The sequence below is a fragment of the Hemibagrus wyckioides genome, linkage group LG03, assembly GCF_019097595.1.
Source record: "Hemibagrus wyckioides isolate EC202008001 linkage group LG03, SWU_Hwy_1.0, whole genome shotgun sequence".
Classification (NCBI taxonomy): domain Eukaryota; kingdom Metazoa; phylum Chordata; class Actinopteri; order Siluriformes; family Bagridae; genus Hemibagrus; species Hemibagrus wyckioides.
Genome location: NC_080712.1, coordinates 13,653,651 through 13,674,893, shown reverse-complemented (window position 1 = coordinate 13,674,893; position 21,243 = coordinate 13,653,651). Strand labels below are relative to the sequence as shown.

The 21,243-nt window shown below is 38.0% G+C and overlaps 1 protein-coding gene across 3 annotated transcripts in view; it reads right to left on the bottom strand.

The window, feature by feature from the left end:
- LOC131351237 (cilia- and flagella-associated protein 46) overlaps positions 1-1,636 on the bottom strand; it is a 60,180-nt gene extending 58,544 nt beyond the window's left edge. For all 3 annotated transcript variants that reach the window (XR_009204353.1, XM_058386561.1, XM_058386562.1), the window contains exons 1-2: positions 1,329-1,636; positions 1,091-1,191 (exon numbers count right to left, since the gene is read on the bottom strand). Coding sequence is in view for 2 of the 3 variants with exons in the window: in XM_058386561.1 (XP_058242544.1) it covers positions 1,091-1,191; positions 1,329-1,377 (150 nt within the window). In the remaining variant the exon portion in view is untranslated. The remainder of the gene's footprint in view (positions 1-1,090; positions 1,192-1,328) is intronic.
- Positions 1,637-21,243: the final 19,607 nt, after the last annotated feature.

Here is a 21,243-nt window from a genome sequence, read left to right as displayed (position 1 = left end):
GCCCGATATTCCACTCAACAGTTATATATAGTTGTATATGTCAGGATGCCCTGTGACATATAATAGATGTATATGTTAGGATGCCCTATGACACACTATCACTCACAGTTATTACATAGGGCATCCTGACGTATACACTCACACCAAATAGTTATGTATGTATTCAAGTGACTATTGTCCATCTAATACTGTGCACAATTTGTTAAATTACCTCTCCTCAATGCATCAGTGGAAAAGTCCACCCCCAGAGCACTGCTTACTGCTATTAGCTCAGTAGTGTATCATTCCCAACACAGCAGTGGCACAAGCTGCACATACTATCCAGCTCATATTTTTCCACACATAATTTGTCACAATTAATCATCCTCTAATCCTTAATTAGTGCTACCTTTTGACCACACTGGAAATTTACTCACCCTTAGCAATTACATTGAGGGTTCTTTTTTTTTCTCAGCAACATTGCTGCACCAAAATGCACTTATGTTTGCGTGAAGCATACTCCAATGCCACTACCACACTAGTGTCACTATTATGCTGAGAATGGTCCATGTAATATGTTAGCAGTGGTAGACCTTAAGTTTAAGTTATGTTGCCTTTATTTGTCACATGTACACTGATCAGGCATAACATTATGAGCACTGACAGGTGAGGTGAATAACACTGATTATCTCCTCGCCATGGCCCCTGTTAGTGAGTGGGATATATTAGGCATCAAGTGAACATTGATGTTGAAAGTTAATGTGTTAGAAGCAGGAAAAATGGGCAAGCATAAGGCGTATGGCTAGATGACTGGATCAGAGCATCTCCAAAAATGCAGCTCTTGTGGGGTGTTCCTGGTCTGCAGTGGTCAGTATCTATCAAAAGTGGTCCTTTACTTTACAGATACAGATGATCACATTGCTTTGTCTGTGTAGGAATAATCTCGAAACTGAAAAAAAAGCATGCATCTTGGTACAAAGGTGACCAAAAGAGAGTAGCTTAGAGAGGTCTAGGTGCTTGGAGGATATTATATATTGCACAAATGACTATTTTGAAGCTGGATTGATGGTTGCTTTAAAGGAATAATAATAGGAGGTTGTGAAGTGCTTACCCTAAGAGCCTGCTCTGCACACAGCACAAACAGCTCAGGGAGGAAACACCGAGTATCTGCGTCCTTCATTGTGGCATAAGCCTTCCTCAGAGCTACAGCATCTGCAAGACAGGGAGATATTAATTATAAAGTGTCACAATAACTTCGCTGCATGAGCAGTGAACTTGCAGATAAGAGCTCCTAACGCGGAAAATTACAAACATAAATACTATTATGAAAAAAAATGAACCATTATTACCGTCTTTATCCTGTGAAAGTTTTAAATATTGTCGTATCTGAAGGTCCATTATTTCGCGCGAGACCTGCTACAGTTAGCTAGTACAGCTGTCCGACATTCACACTAGCTAACTGGATATAATGAACTATTCCACTGTTTCGAAGCAGAAAGTACGAGAACGACATTTAACACAAGCACAAACAACTAGAATTTATTTTGCTAGTATTAACCTGTGTAGTTAATCTAAGCAAATGTAATTTTTTACAGACTTAAAGTTGAAAAGCTAACCGGCGAACTAACAGATACTGGTTTCTTGTGCTTGTTACCAAGACCCGTATCATAGCAACGATGCAAGTCAGAGCGCGCGTGCCCCGGACATATAGCGGCAAATTACTTCTCAGTGTAACGCTGTGGGGTTTTTGTTTATCGTGCATATAAGCTGATCTTCACTTAATCCTTCAGTAATACTCACTAATATCTTTTTTTTTTACTTCGAAGTATATATTAACGCAGGTGCAAATAATATGCATTCGCGAGTGGTGACGTCATACTAGCTACATGTACCTTTGCTCAGTGGTCATTTCATTTGTCATGGACAAAAGTATCTGAACACCTGACCATCACACCCATAGCCACTTCTTCATGCTGCTGTCTCTAGGTCGGAAGCACACAGCTGCATATGATGTCTTTGAATGCTGTAGCATTAGGATTTCCCTTTACTGGAAGTAAGAGTGTGTGTAATGTCTGCACACAATTTGAGGTCCATGAAGATGTTTTACCAAGGATGAAGCAGAAAAAACAGAGACGTCTGCAGAGCCCTGACTTCAGCACTACTGAACACCTTTGGGTTGACCTAGAATGCTGACCATGTGCCAGGCCGTTAACCCCTGACATCAGTGCTACACTACACTAATGCTTGTGTGGATGAATCAGTGGTCTTGGTGTTATAATAGTCCATCAGACAATGATAAATGGCTAGGTAATTAACCATAGTCTCTAACTGGACGTGTATTGTGTACAAAATGATTGTTAGTGTCTAGGAAAAAAGGGGATGTAACAGTAATGATGATGTGGGCAACATCGAATGTGCTGTTTCACACAGCCTCGGTCATGATAGAAATCTTCATGCCACAATGCACAGATGTAATGTAAATTTAATTTAGGACAACAAAAATATCTTATTTATTGAATAAAATATATTGTTGATGCACCTTATATAATGAGAGAGAGAGAGAGAGAGAGAGCAGAGGCACTGAGGCATAAAGTATATGTTTTAAATACTTTTAAGTGCATTTCAAATAGGCCTATTTCTGGCAAAGGGGGAAAATCATCTCCGCTCTGAGACTGTAAGAACCATTAGATTATTTTATTTAGCTCTGTGCACCTTTGATTGCTTGTCTCATATACCCTTTGTAATTTTCTTAAAAGCCAACATATTTCATGTTTACCCAGAAGTCTTTCTTTGGCTTTTATTTCTCTGCCTGTTTTGCAAAGTTTTTTTTCCCTTGCTTTTCTGCTCTGCTGGAGTTTCTTTTGTATACAGTGTTGTATCAGGCCCTACCGACAGCAGGAAGACATGTTTTCAGGCAATCACGGTGGCTTTTTTAAGAACCCCTATGCCCACCAGTGGAGATATAAAGTACATTAAGCAGTCAAGGATGCTCACAACCTGGCACATCTAGAAAATGTCTCACTGCATGCATACTACTGCTTTCACACAGAACATAATTAAATCAAAGGTAACCAGAAACAACAGCACATGATTGCAGTTTATTAGTCCATGACTCGTGTTTCACTTAATAATACCTTTACTAGACTCAAGGTCATTTTTCAAAAATAGGAGAGAGATGAATGTTTTGAGAGAAAAGGTATGTTTTCAGTTCAATTTCTGACAAGGATTGATGCATACACTTTGATCAAATAGCTAATCCACAGTAGGCTACACAGTTAGAAAATTAACTAGGTAATATAACACTGACAAAAAGGGACATAAAAACACAGTATACCATGACAGCACGTCTTTCAGATCACATTACTTCACCTGTTCTGTTAGCATTTTTAAGAGTCCTTATAGTTACACTTCCTGACTTTGCTTGGGTATCTACAAACCGATAATATAAAACCGATAATACAAAATAACTACAGAATTAAATATACACACTTATATTGTGCACTGTGTACTCAATGTGTGTGAGCTGAGCATCTAATGTCAAAGGAAATACTTTCCCACTGTCCCTCACATCAACTGTCTAATTGTTATTGACTGGTTTTGGTACATTTCTACAGCATCAACTTTCTTTCCATTATCAGTTTACAAACATTTTAAGAAGACTATTGCCAGGAATATTGCTACACAAGCACTCTGTTCAATATATTTATGTAAACGCAATGACAGAGGCCTTTATGAACTTTGCCTTGGGTTGTTTTCCCACAACAGCATGCCATTTCGAAGACTATTTCTTATATAACCCTCTCCATCCGACTGTAATACACTAATTTCTTTGTCAACACACAGTGCCTTTTCTGTGGTCCAATCTAAACAGCAGCAAGTTGTTTGCATCAGTCTTGCAAAACACACATGTGTTTGCCACTGCATATATTTCACACACATTACCAACAGACACTTGACCAAGTGCTTTGACAGTGTACATGTTCAGGTGCAGTGTAACAGCTCCCTGGCCTTGTGTTTTGTTTTGGCAGCACTTTCATAATTCTACAGTGTGTAAAATGTTTAAACAGATAGATAACTAATTGGCTAACTTGCAGTCCATTTGTGTACTTGTCTTTGTCATTAAGAGATGCTCTGGAACTACAAGCTGTGGCAAATAATAGATAAGATAAAGAGTATTATAAATAATAGATCTAGATAACTTCTCCAGACAGATTAATTATTCAAAAAAGAGTTTTTTTGCCACAAGGTTCAACTTTAGTTAATCCCACTTCCATCAAAACATCCTACTGCTTAATCTAATTTGTGTTAATCAAGGAAGCAAAAACCCTGGCACAGCAATGCAGTTCATTAGTCCATTCATATTTCATTTCATGGGTAAATGAATAATAATAGTAATTCCTTTTATTTTATAGCATATTTTTCACGCTTGATGTCACCGTTGGATAAAAAAGGGACAGTTAACTAAAAGAGTGTTGAGTAAAAGTGTGCAACTGAAAGGTTTAGGGGAAAAAATTGTTTTCAGGTGAGTCATAAAAGGCGATAAAGAGTAATAGTAATAGGGATTGTACTGACTGAAGTCTCAACAGAGGCGTGCCTGGTGTTGAAAAACACCTGAACCTGTAGACCTGAATATATAAGCTGGAGTGTAATGATGACTCAGAGACTCTGTGCTATATGTAGATACAAGACTGCAGTGCTTAGCAAGGAAGCAGCATCTCTTTCAACAGCCTATAATAACAGAGATGAGATTATACAAGCTATGAGTATCAATTTGCCTCAGGTTCTTTCTACACCAATCAGTGGAATGAACTATGGCTACAGCTTGAAGCTGTTTAGGTCACCTTCTCATGTAATATTGTGATATAATAACCTACAGACGGTTACTTCTGCTTCTTAATTAGACGTCACAGTCTACTATGAAATCATATTAGCTTGCTGTGGCTTCTCTCATCTACTCTTCCAAGATAAGGAGAGCTGATAAAAGGAAAACTATCATCACCGTCAGCCTAAGATGCAATAAGCTTGACCAAAGACTTTCAGTCTGAGCCCTAACTCCTCTCTGATTACTATCCCCCTTTCAATCTCTTACTTTCTATCCTTTTTCCAGCTAGGTGATACGAAGTGGTTAACAATACGACTAAAGGAAATTGTACTAATCACATTAATATCTGACATTGTAGAGGGATGTTCAGCCTGCAAATGGGATTTTGTAAGAAGTGAAAACAGTCCCCTTCTGCTCTTATAATAACCTCCACTCATCTGAAAAGGCTTTCCACTAGATTTTAGAGTGAGGCTTTATGGATTTGCTCATTCAGCCACAAGAGCATTAGTGATTTCAGGCACTGATGTTGGAAGCACAGATCTTGGGCACAGTCACTGATTCAGTTTATGCCAGAGGTGTTTGGTTGGATTGTGGTCAGCACTGGCGTTCTTCCACACCAAACTTACTTCAAAATGTTTGGGCCATTCACATACTTTTGGTCATATAGTGTACAGTAGATAGAGAAAAATGAAACCAAGTTGAAAAACATTTTGACATTTCAAACAATTTGCATGTACAATACCTATATCTTCCGAATTTAATAATACTCTTTTGCTGCCTCTTAAGGGTCTGTCAGGAGCACCACTACCTGTGGATATGTGTAAAAGCTAGACATGTGAATGATAGAAAGGGCAATTCTGTAGTGCTTCATCTCTATAGGTAGTGTAAATGTATATGATTCATTCCTGCACACTTTTTTTTCTCTTATGGATAATTAATGGAATAAGAGAGAATGTAGGGCTTTCACTGCATCTATATTCATAAATCACATCCTATTAAACAATGATGAAAAGTCAGTTCAGCACCGGAGCACTAAGAGTAATTTCTGTAAGATTCATGTAAAATTTTTTCAGTTATTGATCAGCTTCAGCTAATGGCCAAACATTTTACAAGTATTTCACTGTGCATAATTCTAACAGTACAGGAACATGAAGTGCAGATGGGAGCAGTACAGTTTCAAAAAACCAACCAAACAAAAAAAAATTAGTGTTACACTCGAATGATTACGCAGGGTATCATTTGTCTTTCAATGAAAAAGATATGAGAACCTTTAGCTCTGTTAGTGGAGCTACATGCATCGCTGTGCTTTGCTAACCAGCAATAAATCTGGCCTTTAAAATCACACACATTAAAAAAAAAGCACTGAAACTCATTAGTCAACTTCAGTGGTTTGACTTTCCCACTTGATTACTCCATATCCGGTTATTAAGGTGCCATAATGTAATTTGCAGCCGAAGGAGCAGATCTCAATTGATTGTGTATTCATCTGTGATGCAGTCTGACATGAGCAAGATGGATGAATCAGAACCACGTAAAGCTATCCTGCTCGCTTATAATTTTAATGACGAGTGCCACTGATTGATCACCTTGTTAAAGTTTTCATCAGATTTATCCTGTTTTGTGTAGTTTTTTATTTCCCTTGTCTGTTTGTTCTCTTTCTCAGCCATTTTGCAGTCCATTTACCTCAATCAGCCTTCAGATGCTCTGCGCATGTAAATAAACTTGAATAAATTTCACCAAACGTTTTATAAGAAGTAGAAATGCTTTGCATACTAGATTAAAAAATGTACAAGTCTCACAAAACTAAAACTTTGCCTGAAGATACTTTACACCTGTGGTAATTTTATGGTGGCTCACAATGGATTTGACTGGACTGGACTTAATAATGCCCATGGGACTGCATACTCATATTTCACCATGTAACTGGTGGAATGACTGAAAGAAACCACATAGACATCTTTATTCTAGCCAACACTCTGATATGAAAGCCTTCATACAATCACTGCAAGACATCTGTCTCAGACAGTGAGAACATCTGAACAGCACACATTTTATCCGTTAGCACATAAATAACACTCAGTAGAGAAAGTAATGGTGCAGACAGTGCTGTTAACTCAACAAAGTGTAATATTCAGAAAATGCATGCAGCTTATGTTACTTATGTTACTAGGTTCCTTGCAGCCTTTGGACAAGTTCATCTGTTCATTGTTTCATCTGATAATTCAATGTTTTGGTAATATTTTACATCTCTGTACCATATGAACGAGTAATGTACGCTTATTTGATGTGGCATAGCCCAGACACATATTAAAACAAAAGTTACAAAATTACAAACTCAAATTTATGCAGATATAGATTTTTTTTAAAGGATAGTCTTAAAATGCAGTAAATTATCAATGTACAGTCCTTTTAATAGTGCTTGAACACATTCAGAACTAATAAAATGGTTGGCACCATGCTGTGTATTGTAAAAGTTTTATTTTTGCTATTTTTTGTTATGCAGTGGATAACCCTGCCACCTCACCAATACAGGTTTTCTGGTTCAAACTTAAGTCTGCATTACTGTCTGTGGGGAGTTTCACATTTTATCCCTGTGTCTGCATAGGTTTCCTTCAGGTTCTCGGGTTTCCACAATCTCTCACTCTCTCTCTCTCAGGTAAATTGCCTGTAGGTATAAAGGGTGTGCACACCTTCAGTTGTGTAGTGAAGTCCATGCCTCGAAGTGTCAGAGCTGTTTTGGTGACACAGAGAACCTACACAATATTAGGCAGGTGAATTTAATGGTATGTCTGATCTATGCATGTATTATACTATCCATTTAGAGACTAGGCTAAAAATAAGTGGGAGGCTAGTGGAAGTACAAAGAGAGATTATAATGAGCTGAATCTTCATGCCAAGTGTGTTGGGTGCTGACTTGAAAGCTGAATTTATTAGGGTACAAGCAATCAAGAAAACATGATGGCAGGGACAGGACCAAAAGAACAAAATATAGGTGTACATCTCACACTTTGCACACTTAGGAAACCAATATCAGGGATTGGGAAACTATGCCATTATCTAAAAATGATACTAAAATGAATATTTCCACCAAATTAAGTGCACACAAATTTCCCATTACCAAAAATGTATTTGATCATCCAAGGCACCTGAGGTTTGCTTCTTCGGTTTTGTATTCAAGGTATGAGACTACTGTTTCAACCCATTATTACTTTCTGTTTGAGCAGACATAGATACCATCCCTCAGTGCACCTCAGTGCAAATATTACACCCAGATAAGTTAGAGGTTTCCATGGAACGTGGAATTGCTGTGGTTAACTGTTCTTATATTTTCTATAACTTTTATGTACACATGATAATATTTAGCGAAATAATGGTTTTTACTGCAAATGTGTGAGTGTGATCATTAGGATAAAAATTGAGCTCCCCATGATTCTCAGCAATATTAGGTCCGTTTTTCAGGTGGAAATGTAAAGAAGCATGCTTTTGACACCAAACATGTATGTTGGATGACTACATTTGGGGTAAACAGGAATAAATGTAAATCCTATCGATTTTTGCTTGTGCTTTTTGTTCTTAATAGCCATGGTGAGTTCTCAGCATCTCAGTAATTTCCTAATGAGTCAAAGTGAAACTGAATCTCGGGTTGTTGAAACGTTGAAATGAAACGTTGTTTCATTTCACTATGTACTGCGCCAGCTGTATGTGGTTGAAATGACAATAAAAGCTTCTTGAATCTTGAATCTTGAATCTTGGGTATAATGGCAATTAAAGGTGATGAGATATATATACATTACTATGAACGTTATTAATAAAGTAAATGTGAGTAAGCCAGCTGGTCACATGGTACGTAGTCATTTTGAAACCTATTCTGATTGGTTGAGACACTAAGATATGTTTTAAATAAACTTACTCTTTGTTCTGACTTAGTAATTATGACTTCATCTTAAGAAAATACACTCTTTTGTAAATTTACTAGATGCTTTTCATTTGTAGTAATTTGCACTCCTGAAGTGACTTTAAGGGTTATTAAGTTCCGATGAGGGTGCAAGATTAAATGATTTGCATAAACACCACCATGTAGTTTGCACCTTAAAGTGAAAACATCCCTAATTGCATGCTCATTAACACAAACATGCAAATGAACAATCTATTTTGATCATGTGAAGGATGCAGTCCTCTGTAGTATGTCAGCTTGTACATTTTTCATGTTATCAGTTCTGCATGTTTTGACACATGCAAAACCTTTGTTCCTAAAAGTAATATTTTCTAGCTGCATGGACAACAAAAATAGGTAACTATTAATATACACCGATCAGCAACAATATTAAAACCACTGACATGAATAACATTGATTATCTTGTTACAATGGCCCCTCTCAAAGGAGGATATTTTAAGCTGCAAGTAAACACTCAGTTCTTTTGATTTGTTGGAAGCAGTAAAGTCTGCGACAGCTAAATGACTGGATCAGAGCAACTCCAAAACAGCAGGTCTTACAGACAACCGTGAACTAGTGATAGGGTCATGGGTGCCCAAAGCTCAGTGATGCACATGGGGTGCAAATGATAGCCCATCTGGTCCAATCCCACAGAAGAGCTACTGTCACACAAATGCTGGCTATGACAGAAAGACAGAAATGTGTCAGAACACAGTGTATCACAGCTCTTGCTTCAAGGCAGCAGTATTCCCAAATGACATTGTCCTCTTTTAGCAGGATAATGCACCCTGCCAGACTCCCAAAAAATATTCAGAAATGGTTTGAGGAACATAAAAAAGAATTCAAGGTGTTTACTTGGCCTCTAAGTTCCCCAGATCTCGATCCGATCGAGCATCTTTGGGATGTGATGGATAAACAAGTCTGATCCATGGAGGCCCCACCTCACATCTTACAGGACTTAAAGGATCTGTTGCAAACGTTTTTGTGCCAGATACCACAGCACACCTTCAGAAGTCTTGTGGAGTCCATGCTTCGCAGGTTAGAACTGTTTTGGCAGCACTAGGATGATCTACACAATATTAAGCAGGTGGATTTTATGATATGTCTGATCTGCGCATGTGTTATACAACTCATGTTTTAGACACCAGGCTAAAATTAAGTGGGAGGCTATGGGAAGTGAAAACAAGAGACCATAATTAGCTGAATCTTCCTGCCAAGTGTGTTGGGTGCTGACTTGAAAGCTGAAGGAGGTGTGCGGTAAGACAACATCATTATTTACAGATGCGTGTTAAGAAGCAAAACCCTGCCTTATCTTTACAGACTAATTGGTGAAGAAAAAGAGCACACCCTCTGAACAACATCCAACATTTCTTCAAATGAAAGTTCATCTGACGGTCAAGTTACCAAAGCATATCATTGCTGACATGCATGCTATATTTACACTACTTCCTTTGATTTTTGTACATGCTTGAGGGTGAAAAATGACATGACCAATTTTTTGCCCCCAAACTCCGGTTCCTGAAATTTGTAAACAGAAATGAAACAGATTGACTTAATGCATGAATGTGATTTTTCTAATATTTAAGCCATGAGCTTGACTGGATTAATATGAGGAGTCTCCCTCTCTCCAGACACTCTCTCTCTTTCTCTCTCTCTCTCTCTCTCTTTTTCACACACACACACACACACACACACAACTAGTATGTCTAACTGAATTTTCTTTTTAATAACACCTGAAGTTATGGCAATATAAATAATCATGACTTGTAATGGCAATTATGATATAAATTACCCAATAAAGTAGATTTTCAGGCTGTTACTGAGATAGCATGATTATGCAGGGAAATATACTGACTTTAGCATAACAGTTCCTTCCAAAATGACCTTGTGGGTAGTGTGCTTCGTAGGGCCACATGTGGGCCATTTCATAGCAAGAAGTCATATCACTGCACACTCCCTGTATATCTCTCTTGGCCTTTTATCTATGCTCAGTCTCTCTCAGATTATTGTCAGCACAAGACCATCCCCCTCCCCTTTGGCAGGTGTTCTTTACTTCTCCTGCCTCCTCCCCTCCCTCCTCAACTTCTGTCATCTGTCATCATGCCTTTCCCTTTCCGTTTTTCTTTCCGTTTTCCCCTGCCCTCAAAATCTCAGTTCCTTGCCTCTGGCTGTGTTAAAGCGTACTGTTTGAGCCTAATCTCCCTGAAGTCTAGCCCCAGTCTCTTGAATCCCACAAGCTTTCCATGCATTTGGCTTTCTTAGCTTTTCTTGATGCATCTTTTCTTCTTGTTCACCTAGCCACCCTTCTCACTGCTATAAACTTCCCATTCCCTCAGGCTTCTTTATTAAATATTAAATATATTCAATGTTTCTGTTAGGGCAGAATGTTTAATCCAGGGGTACAACAATTTGTGTTTACAATAAATCATAATTATTATATTATTATCATATTTATTATATTCCTGATTCATGATTTGAAACAATGCTGTAAAGTAAGAAGTGGCAATTTAAATTAAAAAAAAAGGAAATTAAATGAACAGAAGAGAAATCCAAATCAATTCTATATTTAATGTAACCCTTTGCCTCCAAAACATCAATTCTTCTAGGTAAATGTGCACAATGGATTTGAAGGAATTGGCAGGTAGGTTGTTCCAAACAACTTGGAGAACTAACCACAGATTTTCTGTGGATGTAGGCTGCCTCAAATCCTTCTGTCTCTTCATGTAATCCGAGACAGACTCAATGATGTTGGGATCAGGGCTCTGTGGGGGCCAAACCATCACTTTCAGGACTCCTTATTCTTCTCTATGCTGAAGATAGTGCTTAATGGCATTGTCTGTATGTTTGAGGTTGTTGTCCTCCTGCAGAATAAATCCTGAGGCCAATCAGACGCCTCCCTGATGGTATTGCATGATGGATAAGTATCTGCCTGTATTTCTCAGCATTGAGGACATTAATCATGACTAAATCTTCAACTCCATTTGCAGCCCCAAACTTGCAAGGAACCTCCACCATGTTTTACTGTTGCCTGCAGACACTCATTATTGTAGCACTCTCCAGCAAACAACCTGCCTCCTGCTACAGCCAAATATTTCAAATTTTGTCTCATCACTCCAGAGCACCTGCTGCCATTTTTCTGCACCCCGTTTCCTATATTTTCATGCATAGTTGAGTCACTTAGCCTTGTTCACCTTGATCACTTGAGCCTTGATCACTTCTGGCAAAACCTTTCCAGACAGTAGATGGGTGTACCTGGGTCCCACTGGTTTCTGCCAGTTCTTTGCTGATGGTACTGCTGGACATCTTCCAATGTCGAAGTGAAGTAACCATCTGCTGTATTAAGTTTCCTTGGCCGACCACCGTGTCTACAGTCCTCAACATTGCCTGTTTCTTTGTGCTTCTTCAAAATAGCTTGAGCAGCACATCTTGAAACCCCAATCTGCTTTAAAATCTTTGCATGGGAAAGACCTTGCTGATGCAGTATAACTACCTTATGTCTTGTTGCTGTGCTCATGAAACTGTCTTTCACAACCTCACCTCAGTAGCAGAGTTTGGCTGTTCCTCACCCAGTTTTAAGCATCTACACAGCTGTTTCTCTTTCAGTAAATGACCGGGTTTCAACCTACATTTGAGAGTGAGGATCATTATCAACTGCTTGGTGTGATTGGTTAATCATGCACCTGACTCTGATCCTACAAAATCCCTGACTATGTGCAAGTGTACAACGTATGTAAGAACTGATGCTGGTTTGAAGCCAAAGGGTAGTCACATCAAATACTAATTTGATTCAGATTTTTCTTGTGTGTGTGTGTGTGTGTCTTTCCACATGATCATATTTCATTTTTCAAACATGCCATATGTGAATCTTGCTGACTTGCTTCCTATTCTGACATGCCTCAGGACAAAAAAAAAAAGACATGACAAATAGCTTTCCCAAACTAGTTTTCGAAATTTATAAATGGAAATTACATGTTTTAAAAGCGATCTTGGTTTGAAGCATGAAATTGATTTTATGATTTTTATGAGACTAAGACTGGTACAGCAGTTAGTGTTGGGTTACTGTACTTTTGCTGTTCTTGCTGTTTCCTGTTGAATTTCCTTCAGGTTCTATGGTTTCAGTTTTGCACTCCAGGTCTGTGTGAATGTGTATGTGTGTATGGTTCCCTGTGATGGACTGGCAATACCATCCAAAGTAAATTCCTTCTTCACAACCAGAGTTCCCAGAACAGGCTTCAGATCCACTGTGATTCTGACCAAAAGAAAGTGATTACTCAAGATGAATAAACCAATTAATACTTTTTTAATGAATTCTTCATTCCAGTTAAACACCACTTTTATAAATTCTCTTAGACTTGCCAGTCATGGTATGAGTGTGATTAGAAATAAGGCTAATCCTTATTTATAAGGTTTTTATATACGGTTTTTTAACATCACTATCACAAGTTTATGTTACAATTTGAGTTTATGTTACAATTTTGAATTTTAATGAACTGTAAGTCAGATTTCACAAAATTTCATCAGGATTCGGATTGCAATCCTTGAGTTGGAGGCAGTATAAGCTGTTCCTGTCTAACTTTTGTACATATGCTATAAGTCTGGAGGGCTTTTAGGCTGGAGAGCATGAGTGTATAAGTGATATTTCACCACTCAGTCAATGAGTACAGTAGAAGTGATGCAACCTCTAAGGTAAGTGCTGTATAAATCCTTCAAGTCCAGTTACACTGATGTACTACTACAATATCTTTCTATACTTTTATATAATCCACCTTCTAAACAGGACATTTGGATCATAATTTCTTGCAAAGTACAATAAAGTGCAATGAACACAATATACACAATGTACAAATGTGCGTTCACAGCTGAAGGGTCAGTCATAGTACTAACGGTTAGGAAGTGAATTGCTAGTCATTAAAGGTCAGACTAATTTGGCAGGTTGTCTTGTCTATGCTGCACTTTGTATATATGTGTTGTAGTGCATGAGACTAAAATCGAACAAGGTCAAACAGTTGAAATGGAATGTGAAAGTAAATTGAATAATAGAATGGCACAGGGGTGCAAAGTCGGCTGCTTGGTTTACAGTCATTCAGCAGGAACCCATATGGATTTAGCCAAGAGCACAGCTCAGTGCTTGCCTAGGAATGACGACAAAAAAGTGTGGTTATTTGTGTAGCACTGTATATTTTTGTGCTCTCTCAGGTGCTTCTTACTTGGTGCAAGTACTGAGGCACTATCCCTTGTGGTACAAGTATAAAATGGTTTATAAATAATTGATGGAATAGGTTTAAAGCTTATAACTGGGAACGCCTTCAGAGTATATATAAATGGAAATGTTTCCTAATGAAGAAAGAAAAGCTTATATACAGATGGCCTTTTTAATCTTTTTCTTCCTATTGATCTACCTTATGTCTTATTACTGTATTTGCTCTCCTCTAAGTCTAATTCTCTACTTATAATTTTTGAATTGAAAACAAAACTTTCAAACTCTAGTAATCATGTTGACATGGATGACATCCAGATCCTTTCTCTCTGTCTCTCTTTCCTTTTCTCTCTGACTGGTGAAGGCACAGTATTACTAAATATCAGCACACACACACACACACACACACACACACAGGTTTTACATTAATCCATGCATATTTTAGAATGTTCCTAAAAATCTCATAATTGTGTTGCATTATCCTTTGTTTGTTTTTCCTCCTCGAAGAGGATGATGGGAAAGAGCGGAGATGCTTTCTACTGTATCTCCATCAATCACTCTATCACCTCATCGATTTACTTAGGGATTTACTGAGACTAGTCTCTATTCTGCTCAGGTAGGAAGACAATTTAAGAATTTCTCAGCTAATACTAAGAGACATAGAGGTTTTAGACTGATTTTCTCTTAGTCTCTTCTCTTCTCTTCTCTTCTCTTCTCTTCTCTTCTCTTCTCTTCTCTTCTCTTCTCTTCTCTTCTCTTCTCTTCTCTTCTCTTCTCTCTCTCTCTCTCTCTCTCTCTCTCTCTCTCTCTCTCTCTCTCTCTCTCTCTCTCTCTCTCTCGCTCGCTCGCTCTCTCTCTCTCTCGCTCGCTCTCTCTCTAGGGCAGTGGGCTCAAGTGGTTAAGGCTCTGGGTCGTTGACCGGAAGATCAGGGGTTCAAGCCCCAGCACCGCCAAGTTGCCACTGTTGGGCCCTTGAGCAAGGCCCTTAACCCTCTCTGCTCCAGGGGCGCCGTATCATGGCTGACCCTGTGCTCTGACCCCAACCTCCAAGGATGGGATATGCGAAGAAAGAATTTCACTGTGCTGTAATGTATATGTGACAAATAAAGGCTGTTTCTGGTTCGGTTCTGTTCTCTTTATCTATCTTTCATACAGTCCTATTACATGCTGGAGGCAGGTCTAAGCATGGTCTGTTTTCTCTGTCAATAAGAAAAGAACATTGCTTCTGACAACATACTCTTTTCTAGAATAATCTATACAGAGATAGGAATCAGGATCTGTATACTGTATATACTGTATATTAACGATCCTGTGGCTGGATGAGCACAAATCCCCACAGCCACGTTGCAAAACGTAGTGGAAATCCTTCACAGAAGAGTGAATGCTGTTATTGCAGCAAAGATGAGACCAAATTCATGTTAATGCCCATGGTTTTGGGGTGTGACGGTCAGGTGTTCACATATATTTTGCACATCTAGTGTAAGAGGGAAAAAAGGTTAATAATACATGTAGTGTTGATGCTGTATATTTGTGACAACAAACTATGTTAGAGATAATTGCAGAATGTTAGACATCTTTAGTCATATCTAAGCACATATGGTGTCACATTTAAGTGTTATTGAGTCTACTGTCTACATACCAAAAAAGGTTTGTCTGTGTTAAAAGTTCCAGGGTCTAATTGAAACCCACACTAATAAAAAAAATTATGTATCTAAAATGATCATAATATAATTTCCCCCAAAGCACAAAAGTTGTAAAAACAGATGTGTTTAATTACAGTCGTTATTTTAATAGTAGCAATGACATGGAATATTAGGATATACAAAATCAGAAGGAGCAGTGGCAAGTGATGTTTGTAATATGCTTTCTTAAAGGACAGTGACATTTTGGCATTTTTAAGATACTATTTTATAGTATACTATATACTGATATGTTATATACACTATTACATAATGATTCATTATAACTGTTCTATTTTTATGTTTTTTATTTGCTCCCCTTAATCAGGTATCATTAAATATTAAATATTTCCTATATTTTCCCTGAGCTTTGGGGTAAAATTAGTGTTTTGCTAAAGGTATTTCCTGTTTTTTGTTCTCTTTTGCAGTTTGGTCATGATAATAATTTGTATTTGTGTTGTAAAAGTTACGTTTTGCTTTTTTTCACATGTTGTTGGTTCTCTGCTGTTTGCAGTTACCATACATGGTGGATCATATTCCAGTTGAGTCTAATTGCGCACTCAGTCTGGTCCACACTACATCCCACATCCAGCCCACGTCTTCTACCTTCTTTTATGGAAACGATAACAGCTGAAGTTGCTCTAAAAGTCTTTACTCTTGCTCTCACTTGCTCCAACAGTCTCTACTCAGGACCTTAGAGGAATCTGATGGTTGTTTGCTGCTATTTTAATTTGTTCCATGTCGGTGATGTTTTTGGAGGTGCATAATGGGATTTAACCTGAGGAGGCAGGTAAGCGTATGTGGGTGTTGAAAGTTAGCCAGCTCAAGTTTCAGGCAAAAGGGAATTGCTTGTGGTCAAACAGATCCTGTTTGTATCTGCTCTCATTCAACGATCCGTGTTGGAGATTTGCTACAAGCGTGCAAACATATTTTCATATTCAGTGGTTAATGAAGCAGCATTAAGGACACTTCTAGAATATAACTTGCTAGAATATAAATGCCAGGAGCAAATCTAACTAGCTTATTGCCTTATAACTGTTTATCACTGCTGTGTGACATTATATTCCCAAATGCCTTAATTCTACATTTCAGCAAAACAACATCAAAAGTTTCCTTTGTCTTTTTTAATAAACCTTTGATGAATAGAGCTTTGAGACAATGTAAAGCAGTCTATCAGACTCTAAGCATACTAGTAATGCTCAGATATTTATTTCAGAGAATGGATGACATTGTAACCAGCTATTTACAATCTGTTATGGATGACAATGTGTTATTATTTAGCATACAATTTTTTTACTACCTGGGTGAGTCAGAATGTTAGCAAGTGGATAATATAGCTCAGGAAACTGTTGGACTGATACAGACAGTGAAGCTAGTGAGCAGAGAAGAACGAGAGATGTGAGAGGTATACTTTTCTGTAATGGGTAGTGGTAGAGATAGTGATATGTGAGCGATCATCGGGGCAGTCAGTAAAAAAACAAAACAAAAAAACAATTGTCTTGCTGTAAATTGAAAACAGTTATTTCAGCTCCTCCCCATGTTTGGACAGAGGCCACAATTCTGGGAAGGTAAACGTTAGAACAAACTTTTTCCATGACATATATAGCTACTGAGCTACTCTGAATGTCATTTAGAAGCTGAATTAATGCATATGTGTTGACAGTCTAAATTCTTGATTGTATAGAATGAGTCTGTACTGACTAGGTGTAGAATGGCATTGTCCTCTTCATTGGCCATCTTTCTTAGTGAGCACAGTCAATTCTGCTCTAAGGAGATATTGAGTCACTAAGAGATGGAGTATCACTAGGAAGACTGAACTCCTAAAATTGCTTGCAACAACAACAGGGATTTTCATCAATAGATATATGCTTCCTGTTAGTCTACCTTCCTTGATTGTTCAGTTTCTTTCAATATGTTATACTATACCTGATCCATGGTCTTTCAAAAGATCATGCAGGAGATCTGCAGGAGGCTTTGGCCACAGCTGTACTCCAGGCAGCTTTGATTACACCACAGTAGTTGCATCTCATTCACGGTAATATTCTGCTGCTCTCCAAGGCTCCATTCTCTCCTGTGCCTATTCTGTCAATATCCCAGCTAACAGAGAATGTTATTAGAACATTCTGCACGAAGTATTCAACAGGCTCTCAAAAGTTTTGAACATTCTAAAAAATGTGCAACAGTGGCTTGCTTTTCAATGTTTCTGGAATGCCTTTACACAATGGGCCTCAGTTATGAATATTTAATGTGTGTAGATGTTTTCAGAGGCCAGACTGAATTGAAAATTCACAAAATTTCAATAACACTGATTTTGTGCATACCCATGAGCACACGTTGACTGCACAGCTGATTTACATTTAGTGACCGTCATGATGCAAATTTCATAAAAGGCAACGCTCACAAAGCAGAAAATGACAAAAAGATGACTACATTGTGAAAGAATGCCACCTAAACACACTGTGAGCTAAAAGTTCCAGTAATGCAGCTTAGCCATTGCATCAGCTACCACAATTCTAGACTGACATTTCCTCCTTTCAGAGGGTAGCATTTCTTTTGAAATGGCTGAGAGAAATTGGCCTGAAAGAAAGCATTCAAGAGAAATATAAAAGGGAGACAGATAAGATCACAGTTAAATTTTTTATTATTGCCCGAAATCTTTACTTCATCTTCACATCTAGCTCTCTCTAACAATAACTTTCAGCCATCATAAAAATGATTAGACCCACCCAAACACTGTGGCGTTCAGAAGACTTCCTCATCAGTTATTATTATTTATAGATCAGAAACATGACTGATGTTTCTAACATATTACTAGCTTTACTATTGGTCATTAAAGCAGCCTTCCTTTCTCCCACCTGTTTTCTTGGCATTTTCTGCCTTTTCCTTACAACAAATTCAAAGTTTTTTGCCTGTAGCATCCAGGAGTTTCACTTTATTTTCATACATCTTCATACATTGTTCATACCTTATTCATAATTGTTACTTAAATGTCTTCTAGCACAATGCTCTGAGATTTATGAATCATATATTGATATGAAACCATTTTACATGACATTACAGGTTTTTATGTTGCCCAACTTTGTTTTACATGAAAGAGAAATGTGTTAAATATGGATAGACTGTTACTGATGTGGCCAAAGAGTTTGTAAAGATGACATTTTTACTTAAACATTCTACTCATTCCAAAATGCCTCTGTATTATCTTATATACATATGCCAAACATATAGCTATATATAACAGGAGCAGTGGTTCCTTACAACCATTACCCTGCTGAACTCAACACTTCACCATGAGGCCCATGATGTTTTATTGTCTGCATTCATCTAGCGATGATGAGTCAGCCAACAGGGAAGAAATTAAAAACCTAACAGCATGGTGTTCCACCAACAGTCTCATCCTCAATGTTGAGAGGACTACAAAGTTTATTGTAGACTTCCGGAAATCTAAAAACAGCCTCCCAGATCTTAAAAAGTTTCTTTTGCTGTGAGAGCCTTCTGACTAACTGAGTCATAGTAGTAGTATGGCAGCTACCTTGTGGTATGGGAGACTGGACAGAAAAAGTCAGACAGAAAGACTAAATAAAGCTGAGGTGATTTTTCCCCCCCTAATCTTTATCTGTCCAGTTTTGATGAGTCTGTAGCCATGACAGCCTCAGATTCCTATTCTTGGCTGACAGGAGTGGAACCTGATATGGTCTTCTGCAGTTGAAGCTCATGCACCTCAGGATTTAATGTTTTGTGCATGCTTAGATGCTTTTCGGTTTATCACATTTGTAAAGAGTGATTATATGAGTTACTATATCCTTCCCAGATTCAGTATTTGAACCAATATGGGTATTTTCCACGGGCCTCTTTTATCAACAGGACGTTCCCACCCACAGAACAGTTGCTTACTCAGTGTTTTTTTTTATTGCACCATTCTGTGCAAACTCTAGAGACTGTTGAGTGTAAAAATCCCAAGAGATCAGCAAGTTATGAAATACTCAAACCAGCCCATCTGGCACCATCATGCCATACCACTGCACTGTGCTGTGATTGGCTAATTTAATAACTGCATACTAGGTGTCCAGTTGTTCCTATTAAAGTGGGAGGTGAATGTATATACAAAGAAAAATCAGACCTGGAACCTAACATTTGAAGTATTTAAAATTCAAAGGTGTGAACTTGTGTGAACAAAGGGACTGTATTGCAACTGTATTGTAAACAGACAGACTTTAGGTGTGCCTGTATAAACACACTGTTACCATCTATAAAGGATCATTTTTATTGCTTTTGCTTGTAGAGGTTCCAGGTCTGGGAAAAACAGATACAGGAGTGAATGAGGCAATCTAATGGCATTATGCGTACTTACTCAAATCTGTTATGACAAATGCAAAAAAGGTCGCATTTACCCCTGCAACCTTTTCCTAGCACATAGACAAATGTCTCCTCATTATTGTCTTCCCACACAGAACTGCTACTGCCTTCACTGACACCCACCACTACGTTTGGCAGGAATATTTTCACAGAATTCCCTCTAACTGCATATAAAATAATAAAGATAAGTTATATCTTCCTCGGAGGTCTAATGCATGAGCACTTACGCACAGATATCTTAGAGCTGCCAGCAGCAGACAGCATTTACATGAACCTGCACCCAGATTAATGACGTTATATGAATTTTCGATTCAAACTTAAGGTAGTCATGTGAAAGTAAAGCCATTTAATTAGTGCTTGTATGTCATGCCAATTGGGCATGACATTATCCATTAGACATGACATTAGACATGTTCAGAGGACTAATGAAAATGGAAGACACTAAAACACAATCATGAAAATACAGTTTCATGGCAATGGATGGCATACATATAGTCATAAGGGTCTCAAAGACGGTACAGAGGTACTGAGAAAGTAAATACTTTCTCAGACAGAAAAAAGTAAAAATGTTTTCAGGAAATCTAAATACTTCAACCATATTTAACAGTTTCTGTTAACTGAAAGTATATCTTGCTGCAAAAAAAAAGCATAGGGAAAGGTATAAGGAAGACAAATGGAGGAGATCAAAGTAAAGTATATTTTTAGTGCCTGATATCTTTTATTGAAACTTAGTAGCTCTGCAATTTCATTTAGCATTTCTTTCATTTTTGCATTTCTTAGCATTGCAATATATAGTATATTCTATACTACTAGTAAAGCCATCAGTATTAGCTATGTTATATGTTTACTGGTCACTTGGAACACCTGCTTTTTCATGCAATTTTCTAATATGCTAATCATGTGGCAGCAGCACAGTTCATATTTGCATCAAACATTAGAATGGTGATCTTAGTGACTTTGACCATGTCATGGTTGTTGGTGTCAGATTGGCTGGTTTGAGTATTTCAGAACTGCTGGTCTGCTCTGATTTTCATGTGAAAAAGTCTGTAGAGTTTGCACAGCACAGATAAGAAAAAATATCCAGCAAGTGACAGTTCTGTAGGCAGAAATTTTTGATTAAAAAAATCAGAAAATGGCCAGACTGGTTCATGCTGACAGGAATGATACAGTCAGTCAAATAACCACTCTTTGCAGGCATGGTAAGCAGAAAAGCATCTCACACCTTGACCCTCCAAGGGGGTAGGCTACAACAGCAAAAGACCACATGAGGTTCCAC